The 17,362-nt window shown below is 44.3% G+C and overlaps 1 protein-coding gene across 1 annotated transcript in view; it reads left to right on the forward strand.

Moving 5' to 3' along the window:
- Positions 1 to 17,362, forward strand: part of NRK (Nik related kinase) — a 197,083-nt gene that overhangs the window by 119,819 nt on the left and 59,902 nt on the right. The window contains exons 22-24 of the mRNA XM_067471688.1: positions 3,603 to 3,779; positions 8,691 to 8,820; positions 10,152 to 10,310. Of these exons, the coding sequence (XP_067327789.1) occupies positions 3,603 to 3,779; positions 8,691 to 8,820; positions 10,152 to 10,310 (466 nt within the window). The remainder of the gene's footprint in view (positions 1 to 3,602; positions 3,780 to 8,690; positions 8,821 to 10,151; positions 10,311 to 17,362) is intronic.

Genomic DNA, 17,362 nt, shown 5'->3' on the forward strand with positions numbered 1-17,362 from the left:
ATGCGGGGAATGCTGTGGATGGAGCGTGTCTGGATTTCAGGAAGGCCTTCTTTGACAAGGTCACCCACGACCTTCTGGCAAGGAAACTAGGGCAATGTGGGCAAGGCAAAACTACGGTGAGGTGGATCAGGAATTGGTTAAATGGACGAACACAGAGGGTGATTCTCCCCAAGGCTTCCTCCTCTTCATCCTGGAAAGAAGTGACAAGTGGAGTGCCATCCGCAGGGTTCCATCCTGGGCCCGGTCCTGATCAGGATCTTCACTCATGACTTAGATGAAGGACTAGAAGACAGGATCATCAAGTTTGCAGACGACACCAAATTGGGAGGGAGAGCCAAGACTCCAGAGGACAGGAGCAGAATTCAAAACGATCTTGACAGATTAGAGAGATGATGGGCCAAAACTAACAAAATGAAGTTCAACAGTAACAAGTGCAAGATACTCCACTTAGGCAGGAAAAATGAAATGAAAGAGACAGAATGGGGGATGATGAGGCCTGGCTCAAGAGCAGTACGTGTGAAATAGTTCTTGAAGTCCTTGTGGACAAGTTAAACATGAGCCAACAATGTGATGTGGCGGCAAAAAAAGCCAATGGGATTTTGGCCTGCATCAAGAGGAGCCTAGTGTCTAGATCTAGGGAAGTCATGCTCCCCATGCTCTATTCCGCTTTGGTTAGACCACACCTGGAATATTGTGTCCAATTCTGGGCACGAGAATTCAAGAGAGAGATTGACAAGTTGGAATGTGTCCAGAGGAGGGCGACTCAAATGATCAAGGGTCTGGAGAACAAGCCCTATGAGGAGCGGCTTAAGGAGTTGGGCATGTTTAGCCTGAAGAAGAGAAGGCTGAGAGGGGATATGATAGCCATGTATAAATATGTGAGAGGAAGCCACAGGGAGGAGGAGGGAGCCAGCTTCCTTTCTGCTTCCCTGGAGACTAGGACGCGATGGAACAATGGCTTCAAACTACAAGAGAGGAGATTCCATCTGAACATGAGGAAGAACTTCCTGACTGTGAGAGCCGTTCAGCAGTGGAACTCTCTGTCCCGGAGTGTGGTGGAAGCTTTTAAACAGAGGCTGGATGGCCATCTGTCAGGGGTGCTTTGAATGCAATATCCCTGCTTCTTGGCAGAATGGGGTTGGACTGGATGGCCCATGAGGTCTCTTCCAGCTCTAGGATTCTATGATTCTATGAAATCAGCGTGGGACAGCAAAACAGTTAATAGAAAAACCTAATGATCAGGTGAAGGGATACTACATAACTGACTTTTGAGAAAATAATAATAATAATAATAATAATAATAATAATAATAATAAATAGAAGGGTGATGATGGTGGCATCCTTGAAATCTGCTTGGATTTTCTCGGTCACCCACACTTTTGCTATGAGCTGGTGGAGTTGTTGTGTCAGCTCAGGTCCTCCCTCTTTAAAGATTTCAGCAGGGATCCCATCAGGTCCGCTGGCTTTGTTATTTTTTCATTGGCTGATGGCATTGCTGACTTCTTCCAAACTAGGCAGTGCTCCAAGCTCATCCCTGGTTTGTTGTTGTGGGATTCGTGAGAGAACCTCTTTGGCCATGTTGGAGTTGCGATTCACTGTGTCAAATGCCTTTGCAAGGTCAATGAAAGCCATGTACAGAGGTTGGTTTTGTTCCCTGCACTTTTCCTGGATTTGTCGTGCAGTGAAGATCATGTCCACGGTTCCTCTGGAGGGGCGGAAGCCATTCTGGGATTCTGGGAGGGGGTCTTCTGAGAGGGGGAGAAGGCGGTTTGCAAGGATTCTTGCGAGGATTTTCCCAGCGGAGGTTAGAAGGGAGATACCTCGATAGTTTTCACAGTCTGTTCTTTCTCCTTTTTTGAAGAGGGTGATGATGGTGGCATCCTTGAAGTCTGCTGGGATTTTCTCGGTCACCCACACTTTTTCAATGAGCTGGTGGAGTTGTGCCAGCTCAGGTCCTCCCTCTTTAAAGATTTCAGCAGGGATCCCATCAGGTCCGCTGGCTTTGCTGTTTTTTTGTTGGCTGATGGCATTGCTGACTTCTTCCAAATGAGGCAGTGCTGCAACTCATCCCTGGTTTGTTGTTGCGGTGGAGACTCTACAAGATATTCAGTCATTGAGAAACCAGAGCAAAATGTGCTATAGCAGGCTAATGTCCCTTCTGCAAAGAGAGAACCAATTAGGAAATAACATTTATAACCCAGAAACAAAAACCATAGTCCAGGAGAAGATGTTTGTTTTTGTTTTTTCACAAGGAAAATGGGGGAGGGACAGTGGGTGGGAACAACTCTCTACCATGTAATGGCAAATCAACTGAGAACTCTTGGATAGATGGATTAGGGATCAGCTGGTTTTCCCTGTAGTTGGCAGTAAGAGCACCTAGAGCTTTGGAGAGCTTCTGTTCAATCATCTCAAAGTGTTGTATCTCAGGCTAAGATTCACCTTGCTGTCTCTGACAAACCAGCCAAACTTGTGAGGTAGAAAGTTTATTGTGAGGTTTTCCAAACAAAGCAGAGTATAAGCAGTAAAAAGATCAGTAGTACAAGGTAAAAATCCAATATAATCCCTTTGAGTCAAAGCAGGAGACTTGAAGCAAAGAAACAGAGTAAAGTCCAGGAAATAGCATGAGGTTACATGAAGCAGGCTTTTCCCAAGCCCCAAGCCCCAGAGCCGAAGCTAAAGCGAGCCATTTTTGCAACGTTGGAACTGACGCCGAACCAGCTCCAAGGCAGTTTACTTATAGGTAAAACATCAAAACATTGAACATCAAACAGGCAGCTAACAAGCAGTTTTCCCACCAACGGATGCGCTCAAGACTTGGCCGCAATTCGTAAACTCCGTCTCAACACCTGTGGGGCAGCCTGACCTTCACCAGCTGTCTTATCAGCCACATTCCGTTCCTGTGAGAAAAGTGGCTTGTCTCTAGCTACAGATTGTGACTGAGAAAACTGAAAGCCCACACCTGCATCTGTACTCCCATTCCCATCTGTACTCCCATTCCCATCATGCTCATCTGCACTCTCAGTCCCATCATGCTGTTGCTGTTGAACCACAACACAAAGCTCCCTGCTTGAGCGGTGATGACACGATCATCAGCATAGATGAAGCTCTCTGTCCTTTCTGGCAGTGGCTGGTCACCTGTGTAGATGTTGAACATGGATGGAGCAAGCACGCTCCCCTGAGGCAGGTCGTTCTTCTTTTTCCGCCATCTTCTTCTCTGGCCCTGGAACTCAACAAAGAAGCTCCTGTTTTGTAGCAGGTTTCCTATGAGGCGGGTGAGGTGGTCGTCCTTTGTGATATTATACATTTTTCTCAGGAGGAGGCAGCGGTGGTTCACAGTCTCATAGGCTGCTGACAGGTCTATGAAGACAGCTCCTGTGATCTGCTGCCTTCCAAAGCCATCTTCTATGTGCTGAGTCAGGTTCAGCACTTGCGATGTGCAGCTTTTGCCTTTCCTGAAGCCAGCTTGCTGTGGGATCAGACAGGGGTCTATTTTTTCCATAATTCTATGCAAAATAAGTCTCTCCAGAACTTTGTAGAGGTGGCACATGGGATTAAGCCTTTATATGTGATAGGTGTGCTTTTCCATTTGTCCTTTGGTCCAGGATTATGCTGCAGGAAGGCCCAACTGCAGCACTCACGAAGGCTTTTGGAGCATGAGCAACCAAAATTATCTCCTCCCGGACCTCCTGCAGCAGAGCCAAATATCGGGCTGTTCAGACTTTCAACTAAAAGTCACGGAGAACAGTTTGGAATCTCAGGGCAAGCCGGTTTCTAATAAGGTAAGACTTCCATATCAAAGGATGACCAAAATGGTGGGCAGAACCGATCTTGTAAAGGTTGTTTTTGACTATAACTTCCAGCATCCCTGAATTTATTTATTTACTATATTTATATATTGCCCCTCTCAGCCCAGAGGCAATTCAGAGCGGTTTACTAATGGCAACAATTCGATACCTCAACAGTCAAACAATTAAAAAGCATAACAATCTTAAAATACTATTAAAAACATTAACATACAGCATCTATATACATAAAAATGTAATGTTCGTTTGTGGGATTAACAGAACTCAAAAACTACTGGGGGAATTGACACCAAATTTGGACACAACCCAATGTATGTCCTTCACTCATAAAAACACAGCAGAAGGGACTTAAAAAGCCGCAAAAAGTTAAATGATGAAAAGCTAAATGACGATACAGAAAAAAGGAAGAAAAAGGGAGGGAACAGGAGGAAACGAAAGAAAGAAAGAAAGAAAGAAAGAAAGAAAGAAAGAAAGAAAAAGAAAGAAAGGGAGAAGGAAACGTGGAATCATGCTTAATCCTGCCCTTTTATCCTGCTTACGTATAGTTGGATTGAGAGAAGGAAGGAAAGAGGTAGAGAAGGAAGAAAGGAGAGAAAGAGGGAGGGAAAGAAAAAGGGGAAGGAAAGAAAGTTAGAGAAGGAAGGAAGGAAGGAAGGAAGGAAGGAAGGAAGGAAGGAAGGAAGGAAGGGGATAAGGAAAGAAAAAAAGGGAAAGAAGGAAGGAAAGAGGGAGCAAAGGAAGGGGAATGTGCCGTTGCACCTGGGGGCTATAACTCTTAGTGAAAGAGGCATGGACATGACATCTTTCCCCAGGGCATTGCTTCTTGCCCTCCTTTAGGAAACTGGAACTCTCAAAGACCCAAAACACTGTAGATAACTCAAAATAGGTTTTATTGTTCACAAAGAGTTATCTCTTTAAAGCAATAAGCTGGAAGTTTCGGAGGGGTGAAGGAAAATGTACATTACAGTCTCAGTTAGTCCTGGGTCCAAGGAGTTTTGAAGCTGAGAAGCTTTTCCAGGTCCCTCTTTCTCAATGGCTGTAAATGCCAGAGCAATTCACAACCCCAGTCCAGACAGCCTATGTTTGAAGACACAGGGTCTTCCACTGGTGCCAAAGGAACTGGTCTGAAGGCGCTTGAGACTTCCCAACGTCGTTGGTCTGAACATGAAGCATAAGTCTCAAGGGTAAAAACCTCAGAATTGGTGCTGAGAGGTAATTTAATCAGGGTCTTTTAGAGCCAAGTCTCTTACTCACGTCCATCTGATAGAACCTCTGATGGCAGAATGAAAAAGGGAAGCACTTCCCTCCTCCAGGAAGAGGTGGAACCAAACAATTGAGCTGAAAAGGCAATTCAACTGGTGCAAACAACACTGATTGACAGCTATAAATAACCAATCAATCCAACTATACATAAGCAGGGTAAAAAGGCAGGATTAAGCATGATACAACAGTTTAAATCTTGCAACTAACAGTTCTAAACATAGGTGGTGCCACTTGCCGCATTCCTGAACTCCGGGTGACTTCTCCCAGTAGTTTCATGTATAGGTTAAACAGCATGGGGGACAAAACAGAACCCTGAGGAACCTCACACCAAGTGTCTGAATAGGAATGCCCCAGCATCACCTTCTGGGTAGTGTGTGAGTTGAGCCTGTGATTGTGTTTCAGGATCAGGGTGCTTTGGATGTAGGGAACGATGTTAATGAGGTTCAAGATGAGTTTCAAGATGGCAATGGTTTGGTCAGTGATATTGATGCAGAGAATGACCAGGAGATTCCTGTAGTTTCCCAGGAGAATGTCCCTGAGGGCTGTGGGGATGCACCTGCAAAAATTAATGAGCAAATAGATAACGAGCTAAGAGATAGACGAGAAGAGTTCAGTCAAAACAGGAGGGCTGTACAAAGGTTTAGGCGCTCTGCCAGGCTTCGGCAGAAAACAATAACAAAGCCTCAACTAAAAAGAAACCAATTTCTGACCGCTCGTGACCTATCTAATGAGGAGATAAAAGTCCCAAGTTTGGGATGTGTAGTCAGATGAAACATCATTTAGAATCACACCAAGTTCTCATCCTTGTTTTATGGAAACCTTGCTTTGAAGTTTCATGCTAAGATATTTCCTATATTTTATGATTGCTTACCCAAGCCTTGGATCAATGTATTCCTGCTTTTTTGGATTGTATTGGAGATGTGTGGACTTTGCTTTTACGGACATTGCGGAACTCTACCTTGGACTAATTTGTTCCTGCTTATCTTCTTACCCAATTGGATTTACCTATTTCTTTAAAGTGCGTTTTTTAATTTGCTGCTTTTTACTTATCCTCAAGCAAAGGATTTTTTTCTCCTATTTAACGTGTGGTGTTTAAAGTCAGAGGGTTATTTCTGTTCTGGAGTGTGACAGGTACGGCCCTCCAGAAAGAAACAACCCAGAATAATACCATGATTGATGTTATTGAAACCTGCTGAGAGGTCCAGGAGAACCAACAGGCTACTTGCCTTTTGGTTGATCAAAGGCTATAGTTGCTAATTTGTTCCTGCCTATCTTCTTACCTAATTGGATTTACTTATTTCTTTAAAGTGCTTTTTACTTTGCTGCTTTTTACTTATCCTCAATCAAAGGATTGTTTTCTCCTATTCAACATGTGGCGTTAGAGGGTTATTCATGTTCTGGAGTGCAACAGGTACGGCCCCCAGAAAGGAACAAGGCCCCCCAGTCCCATCCCAGTGAGACTACCCAGAATAATACCATGATTGATGGTATTGAAAGCTGCTGAGAGGTCCAGGAGAACCAACAGGCTACTTGCCATTTGGTGGATCAAAGGCTATAGTTGCTAATTTGTTCCTGCCTATCTTCTTACCTAATTGTATTTACTTATTTCTTTACAGTGCTTTTTACTTTGCTGCTTTTTTACTTATCCTCTATCAAAGGATTGTTTTCTCCTATTCAACGTGTGGCGTTTAAAGTCAGAGGGTTATTCATGTTCTGGAGTGCAACAGGTACAGCCCTCCAGAAAGGAACGGAGCCACTGTAAGACAAGGCCTTCCAGTCCCATCCCAGTGAGACTACCCAGAATGACCGATAGTATCGAAGGCTGCTGAGAGGTCCAGGAAAACCAACAGGCTACTTGCCTTTTGGTGGATCAAAGTCTATAGTTGCTAATTTGTTCCTGCCTATCTTCTTACCTAATTGGATTTACTTATTTCTTTAAAGTGCTTTTTTACTTTGCTGCTTTTTACTTATCCTCAATCAAAGGATTGTTTTCTCCTATTCAATGTGTGGCATTTAAAGTCAGAGGGTTATTCATGTTCTGGAGTGCAACAGGTATGGCCCTCCAGAAAGGAACGGAGCCACTGTAAGACAAGACCTCCCAGTCCCATCCCAGTGAGACTACCCAGAATAATACCAAGATCGATGGTATTGAAAGCTGCTGAGAGGTCCAGGAAAACCAACAGGCTACTTGCCTTTTGGTGGATCAAAGGCTATAGTTGCTAATTTGTTCCTGCCTATCTTCTTACCTAATTGGATTTACTTATTTCTTTAAAGTGCTTTTTTACTTTGCTGTTTTTTACTTATCCTCAATCAAAGGATTGTTTTCTCCTATTCAACGTGTGGCGTTTAAAGTCAGAGGGCTATTCATGTTCTGGAGTGCAACAGGTACAGCCCTCCAGAAAGGAACTGAGCCACTGTAAGACAAGGCCTCCCAGTCCCATCCCAGTGAAACTACCCAGAATGATCGATAGTATCGAAGTCTGCTGAGAGGTCCAGGAAAACCAACAGGCTACTTGCCTTTTGGTGGATCAAAGGCTATTGTTGCTAACTTGTTCCTGCCTATCTTCTTACCTAATTGCATTTACTTATTTCTTTACAGTGCTTTTTACTTTGCTGCTTTTTACTTATCCTCAATCAAAGGATTGTTTTCACCTATTCAACGTGTGGCATTTAAAGTCAGAGGGTTATTCATGTTCTGGAGTGCAACAGGTACGGCCCTCCAGAAAGGAACGGAGCCACTGTAAGACAAGGCCTCCCAGTCCCATCCCAGTGAGACTACCCAGAATGATCGATAGTATCGAAGGCTGCTGAGAGGTCCAGGAAAACCAACAGGCTACTTGCCTTTTGGTGGATCAAAGTCTATAGTTGCTAATTTGTTCCTGCCTATCTTCTTACCTAATTGTATTTACTTATTTCTTTAAAGTGCTTTTTTACTTTGCTGCTTTCTACTTATCCTCAATAAAGTCAGAGGGTTATCCATGTTCTGGAGTACAACAGGTACGGCCCTCCAGAAAGGAATGGAGCCACTGTAAAGCAAGGCCTCCCTGTCCCATCCCAGTGAGATGACCCAGAATAATAACATGATTAATGGTATTGAAAGCTGCTGAGAGGTCCAGGAGAACCAACAGGCCACTTGCCTTTTGGTGGATCAAAGGCTATAGTTGCTAATTTGTTCCTGCCTATCTTCTTACCTAATTGGATTTACTTATTTCTTTAAAGTGCTTTTTACTTTGCTGCTTTTTACTTATCTTCAATAAAAGGATTGCTGAGAAGTCCAGGAGAACCAACAGGCTACTTTCCTTTTGGTGGATCAAAGGCTATAGATTTTTTTAGTGGTCATAGTTACCTCACCAAGAGTTGTTAATTTGTTCCTGCTTATCTTCTTACCTAATTGGATTTACCTATTTCTTTAAAGTGCTTTTTACTTTGCTGCTTTTTACTTGGCTCATCTTGGTGGAGCAATCTGCAGCATAATGCAACCTGCACAGAATAGCACATTTTACTCTCCCTTCATAGTACGTTGCAGTAGAAACATCTTATCCATGTGCTATAAAACTAAAATGAACCCTGTGGGCAGTTGTGACGATGTATCTTCATTTCATCTTGTCTGTTCTTCCAATTTAGGCTCCAAGTATTGACAATACCTCTCCAAAAAACAGTACCTCATCCACGACATCCTTTACGTCCTTCATAGACCCCAGGCTTCTACAAATCTCACCTCCATCCAGTCCAACGGGACCAAACTGTGGCTCTCGTGAGTACACCTATTTTCACCATGGACCATGTCATACTTTTATCTCTTGCAGGGAAGAGCCTGTTGAATTAACGTTCTTGTTATTTTTATCAACTTATACCAGCCTCAGTGTGAATACCTTTGTGGTCAAAGCATTATTCAAGTCAGCTTTCAGCAGCCTCTAATAAAACTATAGTGAGATAGAGTGTGTTACTGAACAACCTCTCAATAATACCTCATCCTGCTTATTATTAATATGGTGGCAGCGGAATTCTTTTGAAGAATCTTTTTAAGTCTCTCAGTTCCAGTGGTTCCCAGTTCCTAACTTTAAATAGACAGTTGGTTCAGCAACCATACTCCCTCTATATTTTGGTGAGCTAGTCTGTAGTGAAGGTGTCATCATTATAATTTGGCTGAGCAGCATTGGGATTATATATATATATTAGGGCTGGGCGGTTTCGTTTCATTAATTTGTAATTCGTTAAAAATTCGTTATTTTTTTTTATAACGAAGCGATAACGAACCATTCTGGAGCAACTTAAAAACGAAACAAATTTTTAAATTCGTTTCGTAAATGCTTTGGATTCGTTATGTATTCGTTTCGTTATCGGTTTGAGGTCATTTCGTTACTATTTCCACATGTTATTATTTCCACAAGTTTTATAGTTGTTTTTTGTTTAATTAGTGAAAAAAAAATTCTAATATCACACCAACAGTCAACAACAGAGGGAGAGGGAAGCTTGAGAAGTTCCCCCTGTCCCATTTGGAGGTTTTTTAGCGTATTGTGCGGTCGCGTCCGCCATTAACGAATCAATTCGTTATTGTTTCGTATTTGTTTCGTTAATGTTTCGTAATTTTTTTAACATTTACGAAATTTCGTAAATATCGAACTTTTTAAAAGAAAAATTTCGGAATTCTTTTAAATATCGAAACGCAAAAAACCCCAAAAAACGAATCGATTTTAGAAACAAATTTTTCCGTTGTTACCCAGGCCTTATATATATATATATATATATATATATATATATATTCCCCCATATATAAATTTAATTTTAAAATCTTCTCTACTACTCGCTGCATCATTATAAACGCGTGGCAGGGGACTGCTAGTGTGTGTGTGTATATATATATAACATTTCATATAATATATAAACATTTCTTAGGGCTCCAATGGAAACTTTTGCTTCAAAAAGGGCTCAGTGGCTTTAAAAGTTTGAGAACCCCTGGTCTAGAGACAATGTCCACAGAGAGTTTTCAGTAGTCACCGATGATGATACAGTTGTTTTGCAGACCTCACTTTGGGCAGTAGACCAAGTAGCCATGTAATCTCTCCTTTCTGCCTTCCTTCCCAGCACCCAATGTGAAACCCGAGCCCAGCAGCAGACAAAATGCAAGGAAAGGCTCTGTTGTCAATGTGAACCCCACTAACATCCGGCCTCAGAGCGACAGCCCAGAAATCCGTAAATATAAGAAGAAGTTCAATTCAGAGATCCTGTGTTCTGCATTGTGGGGTAAGCACAGAAAAGGTGACAGGTGGTCATGTTCTTGCAATTGCAGATTCGCAAACATCGTTTTGGTTTAATGTATTGTCGAAGGTTTTTGTGGCTTTCAAGCATCCTCAGAGGTTGCATGTCATAGATGCAGGCGAAACATCAGGAGATAATTCTTCTAGAACATAGATAGATGCGGGGAATGCCGTGGACGTAGCCTACCTGGATTTCAGTAAAGCCTTTGACAATGTCCCCCATGATCTTCTGGCAAGGAAACTAGTCCAATGTGGGCGAGGCAAAACTACGGTGAGGTGGATCTGGAATTGGTTCAGTGGACAAACCCAGAGGGTGATTCTCCCCAAGGCTTCCTCCTCTTCATCCTGGAAAGAAGTGACGAGTGGAGTGCCATCTACAGGGTTCCGTCCTGGGCCCGGTCCTGCTCAGGATCTTCAATCATGACTTAGATGAAGGGCTAGAAGGCGGGATCATCAAGTTTGCAGACAACACCAAATTGGGAGGGAGAGCCAAGACTCCAGAGGACAGGAGCAGGATTCAAAGGGATCTTGACAGATTAGAGAGATGATTGGCCAAAACTCACAAAATGAAGTTCAACAGAGACAAATGCAAGAGACTTCACTAAGGCAGAAAAAACGAAATGCAAGGATACAGAATGGGGGACGATGCCTGGCTCGAGAGCAGGACGTGTGGAAAAGATTTTGGAGTCTTCGTGGACAGCAAGTAAAACATGAGACAACAATGTGATGTGGCGGCAAAAAAAGCCAATGGGATTTTGGCCTGCATCAAGAGGAGCATAGTGTCTAGATCTAGGGAAGTCATGCTCCCCATGCTCTAGTCCGCCTTGGTTAGACCACACCTGGAATATTGTGTCCAATTCTGGGCACCACAATTCAAGAGAGATATAGACAAGCTGGAATGTGTCCAGAGGAGGGCGACTAAAATGATCAAGGGTCTGGAGAACAAGCCCTATGAGGAGCGGCTTAAGGAGCTGGGCATGTTTAGCCTGAAGAAGAAAAGGATGAGAGGAGACATCATAGCCATGGATAAATATGTGAGAGGAAGCCACAGGGAGGAGGAGGGAGCAAGCTTGTTTTCTGCTTCCATGGAGATTAGGACGCAATGGAACAATGGCTTCAAACTACAAGAGAGGAGATTCCATCTGAACATGAGGAAGAACTTCCTGACTGTGAGAGCCGTTCAGCAGTGGAACTCTCTGCCCCGGAGTGTGGTGGAGGCTCCTTCTTTGGAAGCTTTTAAGCAGAGGCTGGATGGCCATCTGTCGGGGGTGCTTTGAATGCAATATTCCTGCTTCTTGGCAGAATGGGGTTGGACTGGATGATGGCCCAGGAGGTCTCTTCCAACTCTTTGATTCTAGGATTCTGTGGGTTACCATCCTTGTGGGAGACTTTGCTCAAGCTGGAGCTGACAGAGGGAGCTCATCCGCACTCACTCGGAATTCGAATCTCCAACCTGTCAGTCTTTAGTCCTGCCGGCACAAGAGTTTAAACCACTGTGCCACGAAACAAAACACAGTTCTGTAGCTTGACTAATACAGAGAGTTGCAGATATTACGTTTAGTGGAAAGTTCCTTTTTTTAAAAAAATTTGTAAGCCGAATTCAAATCACTGAAACTAGTAAGTATTTCCAAGTTCTGGTGTTTCTGACCCAACTTGAGTCAGCGGTACTCTTAGTCCCCGAAGCCAGCTTTCCCATGTTGGAGTCCAATAAGCCAAGGGCTCGGTTGCACCCACCGCCTGCCACTTAGGGATTCATCCTCATTACTTAAGATGGTAGAACAGAAGCTCTCCGAAGCTCTAGGTGCTCTTCCTGCCTATTACAGGGAAAACCAGCTGATCCCTAATCCATTTAAAACACAGACATGTGCCTTTCACCTTAAGAACAGACAAGCATCCCGAGCTCTGAGGATTATTACCTGGGAAGGAATCCCACTGGAGCATTGCAGCGCACCCAAATACCTGGGAGTCACTCTGGACCGTGCTCTTACCTACAAGAAGCACTGCCTGAACATCAAGCAAAAAGTGGGCGCTAGAAACAATACCATACGAAAGCTGACTGGCACAACCTGGGGATCACAACCAGACACAGTGAAGACATCTGCCCTTGCGCTATGCACAAAAAGTGGGCGCTAGAAATAATATCATACGAAAGCTGACTGGCACAACCTGGGGATCACAACCAGACACAGTGAAGACATCTGCCCTTGCGCTATGTGCAAAAAGTGGGCGCTAGAAACAATATCATACGAAAGCTGACTGGTATAACCTGGGGATCACAACCAGACACAGTGAAGACATCTGCCCTTGCACTATGCTACTCTGCTGCTGAGTCCGCATGCCCAGTGTGGAACACATCTCACCACACTAAAACAGTGGATGTGGCTCTTAATGAGACATGTCGCATTATCACGGGGTGCCTGCGCCCTACACCACTGGAGAAATTACACTGTTTAGCCGGTATTGCACCACCTGACATCCGCCGGGAAGTGGCAGCCAATAGTAAAAGGACCAAGGCAGAGACACCTCCAGCTCATCCCCTGTTTGGGTATCAGCCAGCACGTCAACAACTTAAATCAAGAAATAGTTTTTTAAGATCTACAGAGACACTTATTATGGTATATTGTTGTAAGTCCAGTGTGTGTGTGTTAAAGAAAACCTTGCAGAAAAGCCTTGCAAAGTGTTAATGATTAACTGCAGCTGCAAAAGCTAGCTCAGCTCAGCAAGGCTGGGCCACGCCTCTTGAATGTAACAGTTTTCTGAGGCTTTTGCAAACTGTTAGCAGTTGGCTGTTTGATTTGCTGGAGAGCAGATGCAAGAAGCTCATGTTATGGTGAAGTAACCATGTACTTTTGTTATGCTCTATGATTTATAACACAGAAGATTTATTCTGCATTACTTACAGAGACTATGTAAGTGTGCCAAACTGTTTTATTTTCAAACTCTACAACCATGAGTAAAGTTCTACTGTTTTATTTCTTCTGACTGGTCTGTGTCTTTCGCATTGGTTTTTGGACATGTTGGACATTGTTTGTTGTTGTTCATTCGTTCAGTCGTCTCCGACTCTTTGTGACCTCATGGACCAGCCCACGCCAGAGCTCCCTGTCGGCCGTTACCACCCCCAGCTCCCTCAAGGTCAGTCCAGTCACTTCAAGGATGCCATCCATCCATCTTGCCCTTGGTCGGCCCCTCTTCCTTTTGCCTTCCACTTTCCCCAGCATAATTGTCTTCTCTAGGCTTTCCTGTCTCCTCATGATGTGGCCAAAGTACTTCAACTTTGTCTCTAGTATCTTTCCCTCCAGTGAGCAGTCGGGTTTTATTTCCTGGAGGATGGACTGGTTGGATCTTCTCGCAGTCCAAGGCACTCTCAGAACTTTCCTCCAGCACCACAGCTCAAAAGCATCGATCTTCCTTCGCTCAGCCTTCCCTAAGGTCCAGCTCTCACATCCGTAGGTTACTACAGGGAATACCATGGCTTTGACTAGGCGGATCTTTGTTGCCAGTCTGATGTCTCTACTCTTTACTATTTTATCGAGACTTGACATTGCTCTCCTCCCAAGAAGGAAGCGTCTTCTGATTTCCTGGCCACAGTCTGCATCTGCAGTAATCTTTGCACCTAGAAATACAAAATCTGTCATGGCCTCCACGGTTTCTCCCTCTATTTTCCAGTTGTCAATCATTCTTGTTGCCATTGTTACTGCGCAACAAATTGATTCTGCGTAACAACACTCGCTGGAACACCTCAGCAAGCGAGAGTCCAAAAGTGGCAGGCTCAAACCCAGAACCTCAATCAATGGCTGATACCAAATGAGAGACTCCCTCCTGGGCTCACAAAAGACTGGGCGGCTTGGAAAGCACTGAACAGACTGCGTTCTGGCACCACGAGATGCAGAGGCAACCTCAAGAAATGGGGCCACAAAGTGGAGTCCACGACATGTGAGTGTGGAGAAGAGCCAACCACTGACCACCTGCTGCAATGCAATGTGAGCCCTGCCAAATGCACAAGGGAGGACCTTCTTGCGGCAACACCAGAGGCACTCCAAGTGGCCAGATACTGGTCAAAGGACATCGAATCAACTACCAAACTTGCAAATTTTGTGTTTTGTCTGTTTGTTTGTTTTATTCTGTTAGAAATGTAATGCAATTGACTGGTTGCCCTGACACGACAAATAAATAAATACTTAAGCCTTCGTTCCCCACCAACTTTAATTTTCCATCTCCCTGGCATCAGGCGATGCAGCGATGAACTTGGGGGAACCGAGGCAATATTTTACCCACGCCCTTCTGCCTCGCTGGGGTCCTAAATGAGAAACAACACAAATGAATAAAATGCGGGGAAGAAATTATCCCAGGAAATGTAGATTTACAGTTTACAGCTCTCTGGGTTTCATTTGATGTATGTTTTGAGGAAGCCAAGATTTTAAATTAAGAACGGAACAGCATAGCCAAACTGGTAATGATATGTGTGGCGAGGTGGAGCGGACTCTGCTCTCGCTGAGCCATCGCTAGCAACCCTCTGCCTTTCCTTCTCCATCTCATTATCGCAACCAACCCTGATGATAAACCTTATCAAATATGGCAGCCTCCTCACTTGGTAAGCTAGGCATCCGGTCAAAACAATAGCCTGTGTCCAGAGGAGGGCGACTCAAATGATCAAGGGTCTGGAGAACAAGCCCTACGAGGAGCGGCTTAAGGAGCTGGGCATGTTTAGCCTGAAGAAGAGAAGGCTGAGAGGAGATATGATAGCCATGTATAAATATGTGAGAGGAAGCCACAAGGAGGAGGGAGCAAACTTCCTTTCTGCTTCCCTGGAGACTAGGGTCTGGAGAACAAGCCCTACGAGGAGCGGCTTAAGGAGCTGGGCATGTTTAGCCTGAAGAAGAGAAGGATGAGAGGAGATATGATGAGGGCCATGTATAAATATGTGAGAGGAAGCCACAAGGAGGAGGGAGCAAGCTTCCTTTCTGCTTCCCTGGAGACTAGGGTCTGGAGAACAAGCCCTATGAGGAGCGGCTTAAGGAGCTGGGCATGTTTAGCCTGAAGAAGAGAAGGCTGAGAGGAGATATGATAGCCATGTCTAAATATGTGAGAGGAAGCCACAAGGAGGAGGGAGCAAACTTCCTTTCTGCTTCCCTGGAGACTAGGGTCTGGAGAACAAGCCCTATGAGGAGCGGCTTAAGGAGCTGGGCATGTTTAGCCTGAAGAAGAGAAGGCTGAGAGAAGATATGATAGCCATGGATAAATATGTGAGAGGAAGCCACAGGGAGGAGGAGGGAGCAAGCTTGTTTTCTGCTTCCCTGGAGGCTAGGACGCAATGGAACAATGGCTTCAAACTACAAGAGAGGAGATTCCATCTGAACATGAGGAAGAACTTCCTGACTGTGAGAGCCGTTCAGCAGTGGAACTCTCTGCCCCGGAGAGAGTTTGGTGGAGGCTCCTTCCTTGGAAGCTTTTAAGCAGAGGCTGGATGGCCATCCGTCAGGGGTGATTTGAATGCAATATTCCTGCTTCTTGGCAGAATGGGGTTGGACTGGATGGCCCACGAGGTCTCTTCCAACTCTTTGATTCTAGGATTCTATGATTCTATGAATCATATCTATCCATCTCTATCTATGACTGGATGGCTCTCTGTCAGGAGGGCTCTGATTACATTTTCTTGCCCTGAAGAGAGTTGGACTGGATGGCCTTAAGTATTTTCTGTTGGTCAAGGGGGGTTTTGTGTGTGAAGTTTGCCCCATTTCTGTCGTTTGTGGGTTTCAGAATGCTCTTTAATTGTAGTGAACTATAAATCCCAGTAACTACAACTCCCAAATGTCAAGGTCTATTTCCTCCAAACTCCATCTGTGTTCATATTTAGGCATATGGAATTTTTGTGTCAAGTTTGGTCCAGATCCATCATTGTTGGAGTCCACAGTGCTCTCTGGATGTAGGTGAACTACAACTCCCAAACTCAAGGTCAATGCCCACCAAACCCTTCCAGTGTGTTCTGTTGGTCATGGAAGTCCTGTATGCCATGTTTGGTTCAATTCCATCATTGGTAGAGTTCAGAATGCTCTTTGATTGTAGGTGAACTATAAATCCCAGTAAGTACAAATCCCAAATGTCAAGGTCTATTTCCTCCAAACTCCATCTGTGTTCATATTTAGGCATTTGGAATTTTTGTGTCAAGTTTGGTCCAGATCCATCATTGTTTGAGTCCACAGTGCTCTCTGGATGTAGGTGAACTACAACTCCCAAACCCAAGGTCAATGCCCACCAAACCCTTCCAGTGTGTTCTGTTGGTCATGGAAGTCCTGTATGCCATGTTTGGTTCAATTCCATCATTGGTGGAGTTCAGAATGCTCTTTGATTGTAGGTGAACTATAAATCCCAGTAAGTACAAATCCCAAATGTCAAGGTCTATTTCCTCCAAACTCCATCTGTGTTCATATTTAGGCATATGGAATTTTTGTGTCAAGTTTGGTCCAGATCCATCATTGTTGGAGTCCACAGTGCTCTCTGGATGTGGGTGAACTATAATTCCCAAACTCAAGGTCAATGTCCACCAAACCCTTCCAGTTTTTTCTGTTGGTCATGGGAGCCCTGCGTGCTAAGTTTGGCCCAATTCCATCATTGGTGGAGTTCAGAATGCTCTTTGATTGTAGGTAAACTATAAATCCCAGCAACAACAATTCCCAAATGACAAAATCATTTTTTTTGAGTGGAGGACATACATTGGACTGTTAGGTGCCTTGTGTCCAAATTTGGTGTCAATTCCCCCAGTGGTTTTTGAGTTCTGATGGTAGCACGAACTAACATTACATTTTTATGTATATAGACTACTGAGCCACCCACTTAAGGGTTGAGGCAAAGCTGGTTGGGAGTCAGCTGCATTAAAATCACTTCTGACCGAAAGGTCATGAGTTCGAAGCCAGCCCGGGTTGGAGTAAGCTCCCGACCATTTGTCTAGTTTGCTGTCAAGTAGGAAATTTAGGTACCGCTTATGTGGGGAGGCTAATTCAACTAATTTACGACACCATAAAACTCTCCAGCAGTGCTCAA

The sequence above is a fragment of the Anolis sagrei genome, chromosome 10, assembly GCF_037176765.1.
Source record: "Anolis sagrei isolate rAnoSag1 chromosome 10, rAnoSag1.mat, whole genome shotgun sequence".
Lineage (NCBI taxonomy): Eukaryota > Metazoa > Chordata > Lepidosauria > Squamata > Dactyloidae > Anolis > Anolis sagrei.